At 44.4% G+C, this 24,244-nt stretch overlaps 1 protein-coding gene across 4 annotated transcripts; it reads left to right on the top strand.

Moving 5' to 3' along the window:
- The first annotated feature begins 5,152 nt into the window (after positions 1–5,152).
- Positions 5,153–22,300, top strand: ercc6l2 (ERCC excision repair 6 like 2). 4 transcript variants are annotated; one of them, XR_016496944.1, is made up of 20 exons: positions 5,153–5,472; positions 6,626–6,950; positions 7,046–7,154; positions 7,282–7,398; positions 7,556–7,749; positions 7,888–8,049; positions 8,253–8,460; positions 8,742–8,882; positions 9,114–9,230; positions 9,323–9,442; positions 9,596–9,667; positions 11,808–11,953; positions 12,181–12,276; positions 13,185–13,284; positions 14,088–14,274; positions 14,362–14,439; positions 16,798–17,884; positions 18,103–18,257; positions 18,414–18,586; positions 20,249–22,300. XR_016496944.1 is itself a non-coding variant. In XM_021606433.3 (20 exons), exons 1-20 carry the CDS (start codon positions 5,439–5,441, stop codon positions 21,381–21,383), a joined length of 4,722 nt encoding a protein of 1,573 aa, XP_021462108.3. In that variant the 5' UTR covers positions 5,153–5,438; the 3' UTR covers positions 21,384–22,300. The 4 variants fall into 4 exon arrangements, 3 of the variants coding, with proteins under 3 accessions (XP_021462108.3, XP_090095461.1, XP_090095462.1); XM_021606433.3 differs by having other exon boundaries at positions 14,088–14,240; XM_090239335.1 differs by having other exon boundaries at positions 5,164–5,923; positions 14,088–14,240.
- Positions 22,301–24,244: the final 1,944 nt, after the last annotated feature.

The raw sequence follows: 24,244 nt of genomic DNA, 5'->3' as shown, positions 1-24,244 counted from the left end.
TAATTTTGTTAACAAGTAGGTATGTGTGTGGCAACATCCAAACTTTTTTCCAACAGATATTATCAATAAATCCGTTCCAATAAGGCTTGACATAAGGTCATGCAACATCCTGATTTAACAAGGTTTGTATCGCTCGGTTGTTGAATGGACCAAAAGAGAAACAAATCTTTCCTACTGATGAGTCAACAGGGTTAATGGAAGGTTGGCTCTGAGGGTCAGGTCTTGACACGTTCCTGAATAATAAAGCAACAACTGAAGGAATGGCATCTAAAACAATTGCAAAATCTTTAGGTGTTACTGGGACCTTGTAAAGTGATAAGAATTCCTTAGAACTGAGTGAAATACCCTCTGCATTAACCAGTTGGCTCACCAATAGGATATTATTTCGGAACCAATATTTCCAAAACAAAGAAGTATTTTTAAACAATATATCCCAATTTTTCCATATATAATATCTGTGTGGAGATAAATTATGCTTAGAAATTAAGGACAACCTGCCGATGAAAAGCAGAAACTGTCACTGGAACTTTGTCCATTTATATTTGCAAATCAACATGAAGTTAAGGACACCAAAAGTAGAGAAGACATGATGAGGAATAAAATTCCACATAGAAGTGGGTCTTCTTAGGAGTTGTTTTATCCAATTGATCTTAAAAGTGTTGTTTAAGGTAGTAAAGTCCAGAAAATTCAGCCCACCATTCTCATAAGTGTTCATTACAACAGTTTTCCTAATGTAATGGGTACAGTTTCTCCACAGAAAGTTGAAAAGCATCTGGTCTATCTCCTTGCATATTTTACTGTCAAGATATAAAGATAGAGCACCATATGTTAGTCTAGAGATACCTTCAGCCTTGGTTATCAGGACTCTTCCTTTTAAAGACAAGTCCCTCTGTAGCCATTGATTTAGCTTCTTCTGTTGTTTTTTTTAAATAAAAGGGTTACAATTTAGTAAGCCTCTAGACTTCTGATCCGTTGTAATGGTTATGCCTAAATATGTAATATCTTCTTTTACTGGAATACCATAATATGCAGGTGTCACCCAATCTTTGACAGCCATGAGTTCACATTTATTATTGTTAAGATATAGACCAGACACTTTGGAAAAGGTTTGTATCACATTGATCGATATAGGAATGTGGTTACCATCTTTCAGAAAAAGTGTAGTATCATCAGCCAGCTGGCTTATAATAATTTCTTTACCAGCTATGGAAATACCCTGTACAGGACTATTACAGTGCCTTGCGAAAGTATTCGGCCCCCTTGAACTTTGCGACCTTTTGCCACATTTCAGGCTTCAAACATAAAGATATAAAACTGTATTTTTTTTGTGAAGAATCAACAACAAGTGGGACACAATCATGAAGTGGAACGACATTTATTGGATATTTCAAACTTTTTTAACAAATCAAAAACTGAAAAATTGGGCGTGCAAAATTATTCAGCCCCTTTACTTTCAGTGCAGCAAACTCTCTCCAGAAGTTCAGTGAGGATCTCTGAATGATCCAATGTTGACCTAAATGACTAATGATGATAAATACAATCCACCTGTGTGTAATCAAGTCTCCGTATAAATGCACCTGCACTGTGATAGTCTCAGAGGTCCGTTAAAAGCGCAGAGAGCATCATGAAGAACAAGGAACACACCAGGCAGGTCCGAGATACTGTTGTGAAGAAGTTTAAAGCCGGATTTGGATACAAAAAGATTTCCCAAGCTTTAAACATCCCAAGGAGCACTGTGCCAGTGATAATATTGAAATGGAAGGAGTATCAGACCACTGCAAATCTACCAAGAACTGGCCATCCCTCTAAACTTTCAGCTCATACAAGGAGAAGACTGATCAGAGATGCAGCCAAGAGGCCCATGATCACTCTGGATGAACTGCAGAGATCTACAGCTGAGGTGGGAGACTCTGTCCATAGGACAACAATCAGTCGTATATTGCACAAATCTGGCCTTTATGGAAGAGTGGCAAGAAGAAAGCCATTTCTTAAAGATATCCATAAAAAGTGTCGTTTAAAGTTTGCCACAAGCCACCTGGGAGACACACCAAACATGTGGAAGAAGGTGCTCTGGTCAGATGAAACCAAAATTGAACTTTTTGGCAACAATGCAAAACGTTATGTTTGGCGTAAAAGCAACACAGCTGAACACACCATCCCCACTGTCAAACATGGTGGTGGCAGCATCATGGTTTGGGCCTGCTTTTCTTCAGCAGGGACAGGGAAGATGGTTAAAATTGATGGGAAGATGGATGGAGCCAAATACAGGACCATTCTGGAAGAAAACCTGATGGAGTCTGCAAAAGACCTGAGACTGGGACGGAGATTTGTCTTCCAACAAGACAATGATCCAAAACATAAAGCAAAATCTACAATGGAATGGTTCAAAAATAAACATATCCAGGTGTTAGAATGGCCAAGTCAAATTCCAGACCTGAATCCAATCGAGAATCTGTGGAAAGAACTGAAAACTGCTGTTCACAAATGCTCTCCATCCAACCTCACTGAGCTCGAGCTGTTTTGCAAGGAGGAATGGGAAAAGATTTCAGTCTCTCGATGTGCAAAACTGATAGAGACTTACCCCAAGCGACTTACAGCTGTAATTGCAGCAAAAGGTGGCGCTACAAAGTATTAACTTAAGGGGGCTGAATAATTTTGCACGCCCAATTTTTCAGTTTTAGATTTGTTAAAAAAGTTTGAAATATCCAATAAATGTCGTTCCACTTCACGATTGTGTCCCACTTGTTGTTGATTCTTCACAAAAAAATACAGTTTTATATCTTTATGTTTGAAGCCTGAAATGTGGCAAAAGGTCGCAAAGTTCAAGGGGGCCGAATACTTTCGCAAGGCACTGTATTTAAAGAATTAGTAAGAAGTTGGGTGATTAATAAAAACAGGTACGGAGAGATAGGACAACCTTGCCTAATTCCTCTCTTTAGCGCTACATATTCGTCGCCAGACCCACTGGCTCCAGGTCATCTATAAGTCTATGCTAGGTAAAGCTCTGCGTTATCTCAGTTCACTGGTCATGATAACAACACCCACCCGTAGCACACGTTCCAGCAGGTATATCTCACTGATCATCCCCAAAGCCAACACCTAATTTGGCCGCCTTTCCGTACAGTTCTCTGCTGCCAGTGACTGGAACGAATTGCAAAAATCGCTGAAGTTGGAGACTTATTTCCCTCACCAACTTTAAACATCAACTATCTGAGCAGCTAACCGGTCACTGCAGCTGTACATAGTCCATCTGTAAATAGCCCACCCAATCTACCTACCTCATCCCCATACTGTTTTTATTTGATTTACTTTTCTGCTCTTTTGCACACCAGTATCTCTACTTGCACATCATCATCTGCACACTTATCACTCCAGTGCTAAATTGTAATTATTCGCTCCTATGGCCTATTTATTGCCTAGCTCCTCATGCCTTTTGCACACACCGTATATAGACTTTCTTTTTTCTACTGTGTCATTGACTTGTTTGTGTTATTGGCTTGTTTATTGTTTACTCCATGTGTAACTCTGTGTTGTTGTCTGTGTCACACTTCTTTGCTTGATCTTGGCCAGGTCGCAGTTGCAAATGCGAACTTGTTCTCAACTAGCCTACCTGGTTAAATAAAGGTTAAATAAAAAAATACAAAATAACTCAAATCTAGGTGAGGTGCCATATTTCAATTTGACGGAGCTGTTACCATTTGTTTGATTTGATTTGTATAGTCTTAATAGTCTTACAGAAAAAAATCCCCAAAGCCAAGTGAGGTCTGAGTAGTCAAGTATGTCTAATACTAGTTTGATATTGTTAGAAATATGTCTGTTCCTCATGAAGCCAGACTGTGTTTCATCAATGATTGCATCCAGGACTTCTTTAATTATTTTTTCTAGTAGTAAGGCTAATACCTTATAGTCATAATTAAGAAGACAAATTGGACGCCAGTTATCGATGAGCAGCACTTCTTTTTTAGGCTTAGGTATCAGTGTTATTAACCCCTGACTCATTGTAGGAGGGAGAACATTGTTTTTAATACTCTCTAAAAAGACTTCAAATAGGAAGGGAGCTACTTGTTCAGAAAATAATTAGTAAACTTCTGATGTAATTCCATCAACACCTGGTGATTTATTGTTCTTTAGATGTTTGATAGACTCTATAATCTCTTCAACTTTGATGGGTTCATCACACTGTTTAGATTATATATCACTGAAAGAGTGAACATTATTCAGTGAGCCAAAAAACATATCTGTGGATTCCTGACAGTACGTAGAGCTATACAATACAATTTCCTGTAAAAATTGTTACAGTATTTAGCGATTACTTTTTTGGTCATCTGTAATAACACCATCAATGTTTAACTTATGGATAGTGTTATTTGTACAGTGATATTTCACAAGTCTAAAGAAATAGGAGGAATTCTGTTCTCCCTCCTCAATCCATTTTTTCCTAGATCTAATAAAGGCTCCTTCTGCTTTTAATCTATATATATTATCCAGTTTATTTTGTAACTCAATTAGTTCCATCTTCTCCTCCCCCGAGAGGCTGGCTGGGGACCTCTGAGAAAGGGAAGTTATCTTAATGATCACCTTTTCCTCCTCAGCTCTTCTGGTCTTAGCAAGATTACTACCATGTTTTCTAAGGTATTTGGACAGCTCAAATTTAAAGAGCTCCCAGTTCTTGCAATAAGATTTTTCTTCACAAGCCCTTTCCCAAAAGTGTGAAAGCAGATCTTTAACCTCAAACTTAACTATATCATTATTTAATAATGAGCTTTTTAGCTTCCAGTAGGATGCTCTACCGATGTTAGCATCAGGGGTAAATATTTTGATATCAATGTAAAATGGCCCTACGGTCTGTGAGGGGAATAGTATAAATATTTGTAGTAACACACTCACTATCAATACACTTGGATATAAGCAAAAAATCTCCGAATACGACGTTTGATTTGGTTGCGTCAGCGTTCCCTTCCGCTGGGCCTAAATTGTACAACAGGTAGCACTTTCTATTAATATTAACATATTGAAGCAATTATAAATGTTCACTTTTAGATATTTCGGGGAAAATAAAGAACACGTTTAATTATATTTTGGTTTTATTATTAGTTTCGTTTGAATTGACAATTTGTGTTTTGGCAGCCAGGGTGATTGTTGAAAGTGCGACGCCGAATGCTTAAACTAGATAAACAGCAGAACGCTTGCTAGCTAGCGACGCTGACAAGTACGGGCAAGATATGTCTCAAAGATCTAGCTAGCTAGCTATACATATTACTGCCCCGTCAAAATACTAAATAAATTAGTTATCGAGTGTAAATTTAGCTAACTAACTAAACGCTATTTTACTGTCTGAGCAATGTCTTTGCCAGACAGTGAAGAGACTTGTCTTACTAGTTAACGTGAGCTTGTCTGCTTATGCTTTAGCTAGTTACAGCTTGCCACAATGCTTTTGGATGATGGCTTCAACTTCCACAGCTGACATAAAAGGTTTGTTACGCAGACGCTTAATGGGAGATAATTAGCTCGTTGAGCTTTAAAAGTTTGTTTCTCAAAACAGTCACATAGCTAGCTAGTAGCATAAGTTAACTGTTAAGCTCACATTGTCTTGAGTTGGATGTTAACAGAATGTGTAATTTACGGTGGTGATTTTAGCATGGAACGTTAAGTTAAATCTTGGTGAGGCAAATTCCCCTAAATGTTTTTAGATGGATTCCAGCAAAGCCACTACACAGCAGATACATGGTGACAACTTTCAGAAACTTTTAGGTCTACATAAAGCTGTCCCAACAGCAGAGTTTTCTTTTCAGCACCACGGAGTGAATCCCTTAGCGATGCTACATTTCTCTTCATATGACAAGGATTGAAAAGGATTTGCCAGTAGATTGTCAACGTGATTCATGATGACTGCTTGTCTTGCTTGCTAGCTAAGATTTTGAAGGTATGATGTTGACATGTGCAGTCCAATCAAATAGCATGATTTGACATAATTTTATCTGTGGCCAATGATCTTGAGCCTTCTTGGATGGGCACTTCTAATGTAACTCTATGGCAGCACCCAAGGATGTCCAACTCTCCCCGTAGAGTTTGCGGCGACGTAGTGTCCCCATGAGTGACAGAACATTGAGCCATTCATGGTGTAACTAGAGAACATTACCAACCTCTACGCTCTGTATTTTCTGCTGCCTGCCCCACCACCACAGAAAGCGCTGAGCTAGGCTGAAACACCTCTATTTTGGAGCTGCCTTACTCAACTGTATGCGGCTCAATATTATATCTATTTTTTTTTAACATTGTTTGCAAACTGATATGTGACATGTATTAATGCCAGAATCACATGCAAAACAGGCAACACAAAATATATTTTTTTAGCTTAACGGGTGGGGCTCAAAACCTGCCCTGAATGATGGGTCACCACTGGTAATTTAGCCTATTAAAAACAAAAACTGTTTCAAGTGAGCATTCAGCAGGTCTGATGCCGAAAATAAAGTACATTCTTGCCGACTTCACCCATTCTTTTCATTTATAGTAGTTAAATTACATGTAGTTCACTACTCCCCAACACTGCTTGCTGTCTAGGTATTTATATAGCTAACCTGACATAACTAACCAAGCCATGATTTTCCCTCCCTCCCATAAACAGTGTGGCATGAGGGCGACAGATGCCTCGCTCCCAGCCTCAGAGATGGCACCCTACTACGAGAGGGGACAATCCAGAAACTCCCTTCCACTTCTCATGGTGAGGACATGGCATTGGTGAAGTTCACAGAGCAACATGATGAAGATGAAGAAGAGGAGACAGTCTTTCCAGTCTGTAAACTCCAGAGACCAGACGCAAACCAGTCGTCCACCAGTGTAGTGTCTGCCCAGGAGAAGCCTCTATTCCTCTGCAGCCAGACACCCCCCGGGCCATCAGAGCCCTTGGTGTTGTCACAGAGTGGTGTGGCAGTCCCATACACCATCAACAGGTACGTGAGCTGTTAACTAGGAAGCTGGTATTTTGCTGGGCTTCCCAGGTTGTTTTTGCTGTACGAATGGGGCCTTAATCAGATGCCGTCAACAGGTACCTGAGGTACTACCAGAAGGAAGGGATCCAGTTCATCTATGACAACTATGCCCAGTCGAGAGGATGTATCCTGGGAGATGACATGGGTCTGGGCAAGACCATTCAGGTAAAAACTAGACTGTCTCTGCAGAAACCTGATTGTTGACGGTATGTAGCTAGAGTATTAGCACTATTGGAGTTATCATGTGAAGAAAGACCTGCTGTTCATGACTGACGTGTGTGTCTGTCAACAGGTCATTGGTTTCCTGGCTGCTGTGCTGGGTAAAACAGGGACATGGGAAGACATTGAGAACAACAGGCCTCAGTTTCTTCTTACTCAGATCCCCACACAGCGAAGCAAACCCCGAAAGGTAGATATTGAGCTATAGATTTCCCACAAGGGTAGCACTCTTTGTGGCTGAAAACTGACTGATAGTTACAAAAATGTTAAAAACCCACATGTGCATGCCCATGCTCTCTGTTAGGGTCCTGTGTAGGTGTTGTTATATTATCCATGGTTGTGCCCAGGTGTTCTTGATTGTGGCCCCTCTGTCGGTGCTGTACAACTGGAAAGAGGAGCTGGAGACGTGGGGTCACTTCCTGACCGTTGTAGTCCACGGTCTGAGGAAAGAGGAGGAGCTGGCTCGCATCCGGAGGGGACGCTCTGAGATCGCCCTCACCACCTACGAGACCCTACGCCTCTATCTGGAGCAGTTTAACAGGTAACGTTAGCTAAGATAATTAGGTGTGTTGGCGTGTGTAGCCTGAAACCATAGTAGACCCGTTTCCTAATCCTACTGTGAAACTCCACCTATAAGCCTGCCACGCATTTTGACTGTGTGGCCGGTCTTCAATTCCAGCATTGACTGGTCTGCTGTGATAGTGGACGAGGCCCACAAGATCAAGAACCCCAACTCCCAGATCACTGGGGCAATGAAGGATCTGAGGTGTCCGGTCAGAGTTGGCCTCACTGGCACAATCCTGCAGAACAACCTGGACGAGCTCTGGTGTGTCATGGACTGGTGGGTCTACACTGGCAATATAACTACTACTGTTTCTATCACTGCTGCTACAGTACGACTGATTACCCTTTATTAGACATGTATTAGTGCAATGGTGTAGAGTCACGAGGTTACCCCAAAAAACCTCCCAATACCCAGTGCCACCATTTCCTTCTAAACCACTCTTTCTCTTGGGATTGACCTTCTTCCTTTGTGTACTTCAGGGCCATCCCTCGTTGCCTTGGCAGCCTGGGTAACTTCAAGAATATGTTTTCGGACCCCATCGAACTGGGGCAGAAGCACAGCGTAACTAAGCGGGCCCTAGCGACGGGCAGGAGGGCGGTCCGGGCCCTGGCTGCGAAGCTCTCCCATTGGTTTCTCCGGAGGACCAAGGCTCTTATTAGAGAGCAGCTGCCCAAAAAAGACGACAGGGTGAGTGGAGACTTCCACACAGGGTTCATGTTCATGAATTAGGGTTGTGCAATTCTGGTAACTTTTCCAGAAATCCTAGTTGGGAGTATTCCTGCTTATTCTCTCCTGATTTCAGGAATTTTCCAACAAGGATTCATGGAAAAGCTGGGAATTTTGGGAAAGTTACCGGAATTTTACAACCCTAATTGAATGAATTCTCTGGCCTTTAATGTGAATATCCCTGGTCTAGCAGGTGGTTTCAAACATCTCACTAAGTGAATGGCTCCTCCATCTATGGCCAGGTGGTGTACTGTTCGCTGACGTCGTTCCAGCAGACTGTGTACCAGGCGGTACTGGACACGGAGGACGTCACCCTGCTCTTGCGCTCCTCAGAGAAGTGTGACTGTCACAGTGGACACTCCCGCAGGAAGTGCTGCTACAAGGTCAGCTTATGACAGGAACAGTTGTGTTATAACCTCTATTTGACCCGCTATGAAGAAATCTGTTATTAACCGTTTTGCACTCTTTAGTTCAGTGAAGGTTTGAATCATTGTTTGGTCTTTATAGGTCACCTAGACTAAGCAATGGTCACAATGTTGTCAGTAATGTTGACTTTATTGTGATAGGCCTTCCCTGGGAGGTGATGTAAATGTTTGTTTTCTTGTAAACTACAGGTGAATGCTCGGGGTGTGCGTGTGACAGACCTGTACTTCAGTTACTTGGCCATTCTCAGGAAGGTGGCCAACCACGTGGCTTTGCTGCAATCCAAGTGGAACACCAGCAAAAAGCAGGTACGCTCTCACAAGTGAAGTCCTGGTTATTATTTTACTGAACGTGACAAGTTCTGTTTGGTTTAACATCTGGACATACTGTGCTCTCTCAGGAGCAGTATGTGAATGAGATCTGTGAGAAGGTGTTCCAGAAGTTTCCTGACTTCACAGAGAAATGCAAGCAGGCAGCATTTGAGGCCATGTCAGACCCCATGTACAGCGGAAAGATGAAGGTAGGTTGGTCACGAGGACAAAAGTCATGTCACGTGAATGGCAAAGGTAGTTAGGTAGGCTCATATGTTTACATATAGTATCAGGTTTTTAAGAGAAGTATGTCTCATCTGGATCCTTGGTTGATATCCCTCCTCCTCTACACCCTGTCATAGGTTCTCCAGAGGTTGTTGAAACATTACACGCAGAGAAAAGACAAAGTGCTATTATTCTCCCTCTCCACTAAGGTAAAACGTTTTAATTGTGTTTGGTAGCCACAGGGATTCTGTCATTTGTGTCGAACTGTTTGTATGTGTGTGTCTCTCTGTGTTTGTGTGTATGTACTGTAGATGTCATGTGTGAGAGTCGGGGGATCTGTAAGTGTGTTGTGTAGGAGAATGGCTGTGGTAGATAATGGTGAGATCATGTACTTTGTCTTTAGATGGTGTCAGAGCTCTAGTTCAGACACAACCAAAGCATTGATTGCTGTCTTCCTTACTTTGTCCATAGACTGCTTACACGATGAGGAAACTATCCCTTTAAGCGTACAGTGCAATCAAAGTATTCAGACCCAATGACTTTTTCCACATTTTATTACGTTTTAGCCTTATTCTAAAATTAAGTAGTTTTTTCCTTCATAAATATACACGCATTAACCAATAACGACAAAGCAAAAACAGGTTTAGATATTTTTTTGCAAATGTATTAAAAATAAGAAACTGATATATATTTTCAATGATGTAGAAAATAGTAAAAATAAATGAACTTTTGAATTGCCTTTTACTTTGTTGAAGCACCTTTGGCAGCGATTATAGCCTCGATTCTTCTTGGGTATGGCGCTATAAGCTTAGCACACCTGTATTTGGGGAGTTTCTCCCATTTCGTCTCTGCAGATCCTCTCAAGCTCTGTCAGGTTGGATGGGAAGCGTCGCTGCATAGCTATTTTCAGGTCTGTCCCGAGATGTTTGATCGGGTTCAAGTCCTGGCTCTGTCTGGACCACTCAAGGACATTCAGAAACGTGTCCCAAAGCCGCTCCCGCGTTGTTTTGGCTGTGCTTAGGGTTTTTGTCCTGTTGGAAGGTGAACCTTCGCCCCAGTCTGAGGTCATGAGCGCTCTGGAGCAGGTTTTCATCAAGGATCTCTGTACTTCGATTCGTTCATCTTTGCCTTGATCCTTTCTAGTCTCCCAGTCCCTGCCACTGGAAAACATTTCCACAGCATGATACCACACCACTATGCTTCTCTGTAGGGATGGTGCCAGGTTTCATCCAGATGTGATGCTTGGTATTCAGGCCAAAAAGCTTAATCTTGGTTTCATCAGACCAGAGAATCTTGTTTCTTATGGTCGGAGAGTCCTTTAGGTGCCTTTTGGCAAACTCCAATCAGGCTGTCATGAGCCACTCTACCATAAAGTCCTGATTGGTGGAGTGCTGCAGAGATTGTTTTCGTTCTGGAAGGTTCTCCCATCTCCACAGAAGAACTCTGGAGCACTATCAGTGACCATCGGGTTCTTGGTCACCTCCTCCCCCCGATTGCTCAGTTTGGCTGTTCGGCCAGCTTTAGGAAGAGTCTTGGTGGTTCTAAACTTATTAAATTTAACAATGATGGAGGCCACTGTGTTCTTGGGGGCCTTCAATGCAGCAGAAATGTTTTGGTACCCTTCCCCAGATCTGACAATTCTTTCGACCTCATGGCTTGGTTTTTGCTCTGACATGCACTGTCAATTGTGGTACCTTTATATAGACAGGTGTTTGTGCCTTTCCAAATCATGTCCAATCAATGAATTTACCACAGGTGGACTATAATCAAGTTGTAGAAACATCTCAAGGATGATCAATGGAAAAAGGATGCACCTGAGCTCAATTTCGAGTGTCATAGCAAAGGGTCTGAATACTTATGTAAATATGGTATTTCTGTTTTTTATTTTGAATACATAATACATTTTGCAAACATTTCTAAAAGCCGTTTTCGGTTTGTCATTATGGGATATTGTGTGTAGATTGATGAGGAACATGTTTATTTAATCTATCCTAGAATAAGGCTGTAATGTAACAAACTTTGGAAAAGGGAAGGGGTCTGAATACTTTCCCAATGCCCTTTATACTTGTGGTCATTTATGAACATCTTGGCCATGTTCTATTATAATCTCCACCCGGCATAGCCTGGTTCCTCTCTAGGTTTCTTCCTAGGTTTTGGCCTTTCTAGGGAGTTTTTCCTAGTCACCGTGCTTCTACACCTGCATTGCTTGCTGTTTGGGGTTTTAGGCTGGGTTTCTGTACAGCACTTTGAGATATCAGCTGATGTACGAAGGGCTATAAATAAATACATTTGATTTGGTAACACGCCACCAAAAGGAAGTGTTCTCAATATACTGTGTTAACCCTTCAGTTGCTGGACGTGCTGGAGAGCTACTGCATGGCAGATGGGCTGGAGTATAGCAGATTGGATGGCAACACCAAGCCCAGAGAGAGGCTGAAGATCGTCAAAGAGTTCAACAGCTGCCCTGACATTAACCTCTGCCTTGTCTCCACCATGTCAGTGCCACTCCCACCACCCCTCATAGCTCTGCTTTAACAGAGCACAGCAATATGATTGTGTTGGATGTGTCCCCCCCAAATGGCACCCTATTCCCTACATAGTGCACGGCCCTGCTCAAAAGTAGTGCACTATATAGGGAATAGCGTGCCAGTTGAGACACAACAATGTTTGAAATGAATGGACCACTGACTGTAGGTTCGCTTGTCTGTTTTTTCCCCCCCAGGGCAGGGGGTCTGGGCCTGAACTTTGTGGGGGCCAACATTGTGGTCCTGTTTGATCCCACCTGGAACCCTGCCAATGACCTGCAGGCAATTGACAGGTATGCTGCAATATCCATACATGCCATGTACTTACATAGAAGTACATAGTCATAGAACCTTACAGGGTTCTTTCCAATTTGTTGTATCAAATCAAACTTTGTCACATGCGCCGAATACAAATGTAGACCTTACCATGAAATGCTTACTTACAAGCGCTTAATCAACATCGCAGTTCAAGAAGAGTTAAGAAAATATTTACCAAATAAACTAAAGTAAAAAAGTGTAATTAACAATAACGAGGCTATATACAAGGGGTACAGGTTAGTTGCGGTAATTTGTACATGTAGGTAGGGGTGAAGGGATAAAACATCAAGTAGCAGCAGTGTACAAAATAAATGGAGGGGGTCCTAGACTTGGCCATCCGGTACAGCTTGCGGTGTTGTAGCAGAGAAAAGAGTCTATTACTTGGGTGACTAGAGTCTCTGACAATTTTATGGGCTTTCCTCTGACACCGCCTATTACTGGATGGCAGGAAGCTTGGACCCAGTGATGTACTGGGCCGTACGCACTACCCTCTGGTGCGCCTTACGGTCAGATGCCGAGCAGTTACCATACCTGGTGATGATGCAACCAGATGCTCTCGATGGTACAGCTGTAGAACGTTTTGAGGATCTGGGGACCCATGCCAAATCTTTTCAGTCTCATATTCTATGTCTGTATACACAATGCCACTGTTAACAACAGTGATCTCTGTGCTGGTATGGGGGTGTGGGACCCATAGGTCACCCTTTATGGCTTATTGACCTGAATGGGGACCCCTCTTCTATTCCTTTTTATTTCCATGATGTGACCTCTCCTCAGGGCGTATCGTATAGGCCAGTGCAGGGACGTGACAGTATGTTACCTCTCCTCAGGGCGTATCGTATAGGCCAGTGTAAGGACTTGACAGTGTGTGACCTCTCCTCAGGGCGTATCGTATAGGCCAGTGCAGGGACGTGAAAGTGTTCAGACTCATCTCTCTGGGAACAGTGGAGGAGGTCATCTACCTGCGCCAGGTCTACAAACAGGTACAGTCATCCTAAGACTTTCATCACAGTATGCTGTCTGCACATATAATTATTGTGTTTTGAGGATTTCTAAATTGCTTTCATGGAGGATTGGCTTGAATTGTGAGGATAACCACACAATGTATTTTCATCATGAGCAAAAACTATTCATTTTCTACCCAAAGTTGCAAAGAAAATGTTGCGATCCATTTATTAAACACGAGACCAGAAAAATGGATAAACGGGTGTGGCGGTAGCAGGAATAGCGATATCTTGTGGGCAAAGCTGGTACTTTCACACTAATTTATGGGGGAAAATGCAAGCTACTTCAATGGCTAATTTCTCTGAACAAGGGGAAAACACATCACCAAATTCACTGAGAATATATTACATAGTATGAATAAACAATACTCCAATACGCAACTTCATACTACTTGTCAAACTGATATTATATACTGGATGTTGGTGTGAGCTTTGGGAGTTCTGTAGGTGACTTTTGACCATTTTATTTGGATTCCTCCCGTAGTCGGTTTTAAGAGGTTTGGTCCAAATCGGATGTTGGATACTATATTTATTGAATATTAGATTAATCCTATACATTGAAATGGCCAGTTAGGGTGCAATCAATTAGCTTAGTTTCTCAGATCAAATTATATTTCAACAAAAATACTGTTGCAGGAATGCTTATCCGATATGTTCTTAACTACAGAAACCAATTCAAAACAATGGCTTGCTGAAATGGAACGACCCATTTGATATTGGTATTTAGATGGGGAAACCAACCATCTAATGTTCTCCCTCCATCCCTGTCTGTGACTCTGCAGCAGTTGCAGTCTTCTGTGATGGGTAAGGAGAGTGCCCGGCGGTACTTTGATGCAGTGCAGGGGTCCGACGACCAGAAGGGGGAGCTGTTTGGGATACAGAACCTCTTCAGGCTGCAGACCCAGGGGACCTGCCTCACCAGGAGAATACTGGAGGTCAGAAGTCAAACAGCCTGTGTGGACAACCCTGGTACTGTGTGTTACATGTTTGTGTGTATTTCTATTTCTGTTTATGTACATGTATGCTCAAGTGTGTGTGTGCGTGTGTTCCTCTCAGCGGGAGGGACGAGTGGAGGTAGGAGTAATGACGTCCAGCACCCACACAGGGGAAGAGGAGGAGAGGAAGAGCGAGAGCGTGAGTAACTGCCTTTCTCAGGGACCCGTGACGGGCGCGTCTTTCCCATCTCTCACTCCCTCTCCTTTCCCAGGCGGCCCTCTCATCCCTCCATTCCCTCTCATCCCTTCATTCCCACGTGAAAGAGACAATTCCTCACACGTGCGTCTTCCTGTCTCTCCTTCACCGGCCCCTTCTTACTCTTCTCTCTCTCCCCCTTTTCCCCCATTCCCCCCCCCATCTCGCTTTCGCATTCTCTCTGTGATAGTGTCCCAACAGATGGACATAATTATCCCTCTGTAATGCCAGGACCAGACCACACTGAAGGCTGTCTGTTCTGTTGTGTGGTATTTATTTACCCAATAGTTTGGCTTCTATCTACTGTGACAGTTCCCAGCTAAGACCCAACACAACTGTCCCTTTTTAGTAGGCTGGGTATGTACCGGGGGATGTTCAGACTTTAATAGCCATAGACAATACACCAGGGTGTATTCACACACACACACACACACACACACACACACACACACACACACACAACGGAGGAGTCATCTGGTTGGCAAAAACCATAAGATTAGTATCGCTGTAGGTGGTCCCACTCATAAAGGCCCTCGCATAACTCCCATGCACGCTATAAAAGCTACAATGTATCCTATTGTTTCATATTCATGACATGTCACATTTATGTATGGCTGATTTATTGTTACAAGCATCTTTGCATTACCTAGCACTGCTAAATTCTTTATGAATGACCAATCCTGTTCTGTAGCCTGGTGATGCCATCAGCCCCAGGTCACAACCAAATACAACATACAGAAGACTCCATAGCTTTGTCGATCTCATTAGTGCTGCTTTCCTACCAGACCTAACGCAGTGGTAAATCTTAGCACTGACGGTAGAGCTATACGTCTTTTTGTTTGTCCTACATTTTTTTGCTATTTTCACAGCGGGAATTGTGAGCGTAATAGCTGGCTCACTGGCCAGTCGCCGTGTTTCATGGCTCAATATATCACGATCTTTGCGCGGTCATCAACTCCAATTCGTGCTGGGGCCACGGAACATTCTCGTTCTAGTCAATTGTGGATTAATACTACAGTTTATGAAAGAGCATAGACTACAGTAGCCTAACGAGTCATAACAACGAAAAAAACAGCCATGTTTTCTCTATGTTTGGAGTGTTGACAGTCAACATTGTTGTGATTGGCTAATACGAGTATAGGCCTACATGTCTTTAAGCATCGCACTTCTCAAAAAATACTAGGCTCCTGTAAATTGTATTGAATGCATGAGGCACGTTCTCAATAAACAAGATCTAACCTATGCCTACCGTTGATATGGCGTTATAGAACTGAAGAATTTGAATATGTTATGAGGAAGCACGTCTTTGGTGACCGGACAAGAGGCGCTCTTTGGAAACGGAGATGAATACAAGCCGAAATGGGGCTAAAAGCCTCACTAGTAGACCATTTTTAAGTACCTTTTTATGAATAAGCTAATGCGTGGCCAGGATAAGAAAGACACCAGACGCATTGCTGTCGAACCAGCTTTCGTTATAGTAGGGTAATGGTAGCCTGCTGAGTTAAAAAAAATGTTTTTAAAAATTCAACGGAAAACAAGCCATTGTTACAGGAAATGAACTTGTTTCTAAATACGAGGGTCACCGGCAACATCTCATCTCCCGTTCCACGATGGGCATATGAACATGTAGCCTACGTGAAGGGGGTTTTACGCACATAACAAATGATAACAGGAGCTAGCTAAAATAATGTACAACACATAGATAAAAAATGGGCTGTCCACTCACCGTTTTGCTGCTCCTAAACTTGATCTTTAAATAAAGGTTTGGTGATGAAGATTTATTTTGGAGCGGTCTCCCGAGCCAAACCCTTTATCAATGGTCTTGACTACTTAGCGAATGCTTTGGTCAGGACAACAACAAAAAAGCAGCCTTCATTGAGATGAGGCGAGGCTATGCTTGATTTTATTTTATCAAATTCAACAAAAAAACATGACTTTTTTTATATTTCTAAATACGAAGTGTATGGACAAAAAATTGCCTCTCTCTTGTTCCATGTGCATATGGGAACTGTGCATCACTGCTGGGTAGGTTGCTCTTCCGCTGTTCAAATCCATGCCTTAACCAACCGCGTTACCTCTAAGACCAGCCTTCAGTTGGTTTAAATATCCCCACCAGCGCTGCCTGAAATTGGCACGTTGGCCAATGTTTTTAATGACAAACCTCCGATATTGCCATCCCTCCCACCTTAGCAAAAGCGAGCTCATAATAAGACCTGTAAATTACCAATCTTGGGCCAAGGGTTTAAAAATAGTTTAAATATATATTTTTTTAAATATGAAGACTCTGACCTTGTGTTGCAGGAGGCTGGGGAGGTTTCCGCAAGGGACCGCTGTGAACTGGGCAATGGAGGGGCGATTGGCAGTGTAGGGCCCTCGAGGATCCCCAGGGCAACAACCAGGGGGGTGCTGGACTTCAGCAGTGGCAGTGAGGAGGAGGGGGAACAGGGGGGCAGGAGTAAGGTGGAGAAGGCGAACACTACCCTTCCTGGCCGACTCAGTCTCCTTCAGCATGGCTTCTCCAGGTTGCTCCAGAGGTCAGGGGTCAGGGCTGGATCAGGGTCAGAATCAGGGGAGCATAGCCAGAGTGAGGGGGGAAGGAGTGATTCTGAGGAGGACAGTGATGAAGACACTTCTGCCATGGCACCAAAGGGCCTCAGCACCGCAGGGAGTGGAGGCCCCCAGACCCCTACATTGGCCCCCAAGGGTGGGAACCACTTGGATGCAGCTCCTCTGAAGAACGACTGGGACGTCTCCAGTGGCTCTGAGAGAGAGGAAGAAAGGAATGGAGGGAGATGGGATGGACAGAGGGGGCGAGACCATGATCCTGTTACACTGTCAGGAGAGAGTGATGACATGGGGAGAAAAATACCAAATCTGAAACAAGGAATAAGGAGGAAGAGGAGGGTGGAGGAGGACAGTGATGATGATTCACCCCCCTCCAGTGGAAGCAAACGATCTAACACTAAAACTCCAGTTTCCAGAATGCACCAGGTGGTGTTTGACTCTGAGTCTGAGGACATAGACATTGAGGAGCTAATCAGACCTTGTGCACAAACTCATGTGCTTAAGAGACCCCCAGCACACCTGAGAAGGAGGGAGATGGGGAGAGATGGTGGTAGTAAGAGCGAGACCAGCAACAGACCAGTAGACCAGAGAAGAAGAACCAGACAAGCAGAGGACATTGAGACTTTTACCTCCTCAGACGAAAACCACACTCCAGTCGAAAGAGTCCGATCTGTTACAGCCCCACAGAACCACAATCATGGCCCAGGCCCACAGACAGACCAACACGGAGCGAGGGCGTTTACAGGTCTGAAAAACCCAAAAGTGAACCAGACTGTCCCTTCTGCCAAAGGACCGCCCTGTGGAACGATTGACAATGTGTTAGGTAAGGTCAAAATGGGATAAAAAAAAAACTAAAAAACTACTGTCGTATCATGTGTGTCAGCAAACATCAGGGGCTTGTATTCACAAAGCATCTCAGAGGAGAGCAGGACTGCTACTCTGAGATGCTTCTGGAATACAGGCCCAATTCTATACCAAGAGTTAGAGTAGAATTTGCCTGTAAGTACAGACTTATATCTCCTATTTGTGTGTGTGTTGTAGGTGGTGTACGGGAGGTGGTTTACACCCACTCTAACCAACATGTGGTGGGCGGGAGCAAGGCCGAGGAGCGAATCAGCAGAGCCGCTCTCAGAGACGTGTTTGAGCGCAGGAGGTTCTCCCAGCTTCCAGCCAATGAACTCCGGGACACACAGAAGGTACACACTCACTACCTGGTGAAGCCCAAACCACCCAACGAGTCGATAGTCTAGTGTCCTATTCCAAATCAACTCCCTAACCCCTTTTCCTTGTCCCTTCCTAGTCAGTGTGATTAGAAGAAATTGATCAAATCTGTGCGTGTGTGTATTTTACAGACCCAGCCTGAACACACTCCACCATTCCATACTTCCCATAATGATGTTGGTTGGGTGGGAGCAGTGCACAGACCCAGTGTGGACCACCCAGTCACACACACCATCAGGAGCGTCCACCACCCCACCCAACACACCACCGTCATTATCGGAGAGACCCCCGGAACCATCCGAAGGTGAGTTATTCCTGGTAGGGCAGGGCAGAGAGCCAAATCTAACCACCGTTATGGTGTGCAGCGCCCTTAACTGGTAGAAAGGGGTTCTCCTTCGTGTGTGTGTGTGTGTGTGTGTGAGACCACCTCTGAGCTAACCCTCTCAACCATTTCCCAGAACCTTGCCAAAGATTAGCCAGTTGTGTTCAGGCTCTACAGTACTGCCTTTCCCCTCCAATACCACAGTTATCCTGAGACTCCCAGAATATGGTTAGTTCCTGTTTTAATAGCTGTGACAGAATATGGTTAGTTCCTGTTTTAATGGCTGTGACAGAATATGGTTAGTTCCTGTTTTAATTGCTGTGACAGAATATGGTTAGTTCCTGTTTTAATGGCTGTGACAGAATATGGTTTGTCCATGTTGTTTTTGGGGACAGTTGCGCCTGTCTTAGAAAAAGGACCCTATATCATTCCATGACGATCAGAAATGTATCCTAAATATACACAACATAACCAAAAATATGTGGACCTGCTCGTTGAACATCTCATTCCAAAATCATGGGCATTAATATGGAGTTGGTCCCCCTTTGCTGCTATAACAGCCTCCACTCTTCTGGGAAGGCTTTCCACTAGATTTTGGAACATTGCTGCAGGGACTTGCTTCCATTCAGCCACAAGAGCATTAGTGAGGTCGGGAACTGATGTTGGGCCTCGCTGTTTGCGCTCCAATTCATCCCAAATGTGTTCGATGGGGTTGAGGTCAGGGCTCTGTGCAGGCCAATTAAGTTCTTCCACACTGACCTCGACAAACCATTTCTGTATGGATCTCGCTTTGTGCACTGGGGCATTCTCATGCTGAAACAGGAAAGGGCCTTCCACAAAGTTGGAAGCACAGAATATAATGTCATTGTATGCTGTAGCGTTAAGATTTCCCTTCACTGGAACTAAGGAGCCTAGCCTGAACCATGAAAAACAGCCCCAGACCATTAATCCTCCTCCGCCAAACTTTACAGATGACAGTATGCATTACAGCAGATAGCTTTCTCCTGGCATCCGCCAAACCCAGATTAGTCCGTCGGACTGCCAGATGGTGAAGCATGATGCATCACTCCAGAGAACGTGTTTCCACTGCTCCAGAGTCCAATGGCGGCGAGCTTTACACCACTCCAGCCGACACATGGCATTGCGCCTGGTGATCTTAGGCTTGTGTGTGGCTGCTCAGCCATGGAAACCCATTACATGAAGCTCCCGATGAACAGTTTTCTATGAGCTTGTGTGGCCTACCACTTCGCGGCTGAGCCGTTGTTGTTCCTAGACGTTTCCACTTCACAATAGCAGCTCTAGCAGAGCAGAAATTTGATGAACTGACTTGTTGGAAAGGTGGCATCCTATGACAGTGCTACGTTGAACGTCACTGAGCTCATCAGTAAGGCCATTCTACTGCCAATGTTTGTCTATGGAGATTGCATGGCTGTGTGCTCGATTTTACACACCTGTCAGCAACGGGTGTGGCTGAAATAGCGAAATCCATTCATTTGAAAGAGTGTCCACATACCTTTGTATATATATCCACGAAGCATCAAGCTCACTTACTTTCAAGCCAACATTTTCCTATTTTCTAATATGTTATCACGCAACTTTTCTACGCTCTCTGAGCCGAATCCTGTGTGTGTGTTCCCCATGTAGGCAGCAGCTGGAGGAGATGGCGTGTGTACTTGGACCTGTTTCATTGAGACAGTTTGCTGAGGAGGTTCTGAGGAGTACCTCTGCCCAGAGACTGGCTCAGCTACGACAGTACTACACTGACCAGGGCCCTGAGGTGGCTTCCACCATCAGGGAGAACTTCGCTGAACCACACACAGCAAAGCCCAAAGTTGACAGGACAACCCCTTCCTCCTCCTCTACAACCAAACACAGAGTTGCTCTAGAACCCCAAGCAGAACCTAGAACTCGACATAGGTCCGTTCCAGAACCCCAGAGGGATGTTCCCTCTTCTGAGGAGCAGAGGGTCCGGAACGCCAGAGGAGGGAAGAAGAAGAGTGGTAATAGTGGAATGTCCAGAGCTGCTCAGTGCTCCAGCTCAGACCTGGACAATAGTAGGAGTAGTCCTCTGGGACCAGGGGCCTCTAGAGCTCAACCCGTTTCCTCCTCCTCCTCTTCTTCAGCTCTCAGCCATCCCCAGGCTAAGCCCACAGCCAGCCCTCCGAGAGGGAGGAGCAGCCTGCTGTCCTCCCCCAGGAAGAGTGAGGTTGTGGGGAGGCAGCGGTACAGAGCTCAGCCTTCCTCTCCCCCCAGCCAGCAGGTCCTCCTCACAGAGCTGCTAGGAGACACCTCCATCCTGGACGACCTGCTGCGACCCAGAAGCAAGGCCTCCTCAGAGCCTCAGATGGGCTTCCCAAAAACCCCTACTTCACAGGCTGTCTTTACACCCACTTCTCACTCTGCCACACCTGCCTCCTGTCACCCTACAACGCCTCCCAAACCGCCCAGCACACCCCACCCTCGGCCCCTGACAAAATCCGTCCCAGGCCCTTCTTCTAGTACTACTCGTCCCTCTCGATCCATCACCACACCCCTCACACACCCCATTACACCACTTTTCTCTCCAGCCCCTGAGAGGTCAAAGAACAGCCACAGAGACTTCTGGGACATTTTGGAGGAGGGTAACGAGGAGAGGATCAACAAACTGACGGACCTGTCGGAGGTAGAGAGGGTGTGTGAGAGTGCTAGCGTCAGGGCCAGAGGAGGAACAGGGGGAGGAGAGGAGAAAGGGAACACGTCACTTTGGAAGAGGAACGACAAGTTCCTGTGGAAGAAGTGATTCTGGGGGAGACATGACGACATGTATTTTGCGTTCGACTTTTATTATTCTTATGCTTTTTTTTAAACTAAAAATGTAATCGTTTTGGTTACTGTAACCTATCCTGAAATTATAGATCGATAAATACGTGTGTGTGTGTGTGTGTGTGTGTGTGTGTGTGTGTCAACCGTGTAGACAAACCATGTGTGTGCGTGCTCATGTATGAAAATGTACATTGTAATTCAGAACATTAATGCCATGTGCCATTGACTTGGGCCAGACATGGTCTGACTGTGTCAGTGGTGGTAACCCATGTTTCCTGCTCAACTAATTAGTGACCACCAGCCTGAGAATCTCATGTCTGACCACCTACATGGCAGGACCCTTGGTGGTCCTAATACAAATCTCCCTAACCCCCCCCCCCCCCCCCCCCTCACTCACACTTTGTCTCTTTGTCTGTGTTTCTGTCTTCCGCAAGGCTTTGACTAGTTTTCTTATATACTCTTTCTCAATAGACGGTGTGTATGGGAAGTGGGCCAGGGGCTGTCTGGGGGCAGGGCCTGTGGTGGGTGCATGTCGGGGCGCTCCTTCCCGCATCAGTAGTCTGCAAAATGACAGGCTGTGGTTGGGCTCAGCTCTGCTTCTAATGGCCTCAGAGTGGAGGCCGCTGCTGCACCATTAGAGCAAAAAAATAAATCTGTGGGTCGTGGCCCACCATCTGTGGGTCCTGGCCCACCATTTTGGGGACCACTGCTGTATACCATCTCTGATAGTTACTGTATAGAGGTGTGTGTGTGTGAGAGAGAGAGAGAAAGCCACGCAGCTGTTTGACCTCTCAGCTGAGGTAAGCAGAGCCCCTAAGGGTGCAGCTCTGTTAATGTGTTTTGTTTAGCTGAAATGAGAAAGTGCTGATAGCTATCAATAAACAACAAGACTAATACGTGCCTCAACAGAACACTCAGCTCCGCTGCCAAAGCCGTGTGTGTAGTAGCCCTTCTGGGTGGTAGAAGGTGCACACAGACAGGCCACACATCTGCCACGCCTGTTCAAATCCGAGACTGAGGAGAATAAAAAAGCCCTTTCTATATCTCTTTCCTCCTCAAACTCACGCCACGAACAGATTCCCATCTACCTCCCCCTCCGCTCTTTGCTCAGTCTGGTTCAAGTGCAATGACAGTCAGGCTTAAAAGGTTTTAGAAATGCACTAAATGATTGTAAAGAATTGGACACCTCTACAGTACATCATGCCCCAATGATTCCCAATGTTGTCCTGTCTAAAAGCTATCTAAAAGGATTCCAGCTCTTCAGTGACGTGAGAAACGCAAACCGAGTGCTGTTCTGTCAATAAATATAAACAGGTGGAACATGTTTAGCAAGAGGCACTGAGGACTAAAAGACACAAGTACAAGAGTCAAAGAGTTTGTGTTCACTGGATTATGGGTCCACTTGTGTCTACCATCTTTTCACTCTGTTTTGCTGTATTTTGTTCCCTATTTTGGGCATCACTTTTGACCAAAAAATGGACTGCTGGCTTTTTCTAACTTCCCTATTAGGTTCTTTTCTCTGTGTGTCAGGACGGTGAGAGGACTTTCTCGATTCCCTGTCACAATTACCTAAGTGTCTGTCCATCCATCTGGCTGGCTGGGTTTACTTGCAGACGTCAGGGAGAGACAGAGTGTGGTGTGATTGGTGGAAGAAAGGCCAATGGAGGCCTTTCCTCTCAGGTTTCTACAGAGATGGAAACACTTGAGTAAATGGGGGATGCAAAGTATATTGAAAGCAGGTGCTTCCACACAGGTTTAGTTCCTGAGTTAATTAAGCAATTAATATCCCATCATGCTTAGGGTCATGTATAGATACAGTGCCTTGCGAAAGTATTCGGCCCCCTTGAACTTTGCGACCGTTTGCCACATTTCAGGCTTCAAACTTAAAGATATAAAACTGTATTTTTTTGTGAAGAATCAACAACAAGTGGGACACAATCATGAAGTGGAACGACATTTATTGGATATTTCAAACTTTTTTAACAAATCAAAAACTGACAAATTGGGCGTGCAAAATTATTCAGCCCCTTTACTTTCAGTGCAGCAAACTCTCTCCAGAAGTTCAGTGAGGATCTCTGAATGATCCAATGTTGACCTAAAATGACTAATGATGATAAATACAATCCACCTGTGTGTAATCAAGTCTCCGTATAAATGCACCTGCACTGTGATAGTCTCAGAGGTCCGTTAAAAGCGCAGAGAGCATCATGAAGAACAAGGAACACACCAGGCAGGTCCGAGATACTGTTGTGAAGAAGTTTAAAGCCGGATTTGGATACAAAAAGATTTCCCAAGCTTTAAACATCCCAAGGAGCACTGTGCAAGCGATAATATTGAAATGGAAGGAGTATCAGACCACTGCAAACCTACCAAGACCTGGCCGTCCCTCTAAACTTTCAGCTCATACAAGGAGAAGACTGATCAGAGATGCAGCCAAGAGGCCCATGATCACTCTGGATGAACTGCAGAGATCTACAGCTGAGGTGGGAGACTCTGTCCATAGGACAACAATCAGTCGTATATTGCACAAATCTGGCCTTTATGGAAGAGTGGCAAGAAGAAAGCCATTTCTTAAAGATATCCATAAAAAGTGTCGTTTAAAGTTTGCCACAAGCCACCTGGGAGACACACCAAACATGTGGAAGAAGGTGCTCTGGTCCGATGAAACCAAAATTGAACTTTTTGGCAACAATGCAAAATGTTATGTTTGGCGTAAAAGCAACACAGCTGAACACACCATCCCCACTGTCAAACATGGTGGTGGCAGCATCATGGTTTGGGCCTGCTTTTCTTCAGCAGGGACAGGGAAGATGGTTAAAATTGATGGGAAGATGGATG

Source organism: Oncorhynchus mykiss, chromosome 6, assembly GCF_057628025.1.
Source record: "Oncorhynchus mykiss isolate SJ-2025 chromosome 6, ASM5762802v1, whole genome shotgun sequence".
NCBI classification, from domain to species: Eukaryota; Metazoa; Chordata; class Actinopteri; order Salmoniformes; family Salmonidae; genus Oncorhynchus; species Oncorhynchus mykiss.
This window is presented reverse-complemented; position numbering and strand designations above follow the sequence as displayed.

What these genes read in the sequence shown, in the direction of transcription:
- ercc6l2 (XM_021606433.3), top strand. Translation starts at nt 5,439, where the DNA reads ATGATGGCTTCAACTTCCACAGCTGACATAAAAG. An exon ending in CTCTGCCTTGTCTCCACCAT is followed by an intron (nt 11,954 to 12,180) that starts GTCAGTGCCACT and finishes TTTCCCCCCCAG; the next exon opens with GGCAGGGGGTCTGGGCCTGA. An exon ending in ACCCCCGGAACCATCCGAAG is followed by an intron (nt 18,587 to 20,248) that starts GTGAGTTATTCC and finishes TTCCCCATGTAG; the next exon opens with GCAGCAGCTGGAGGAGATGG.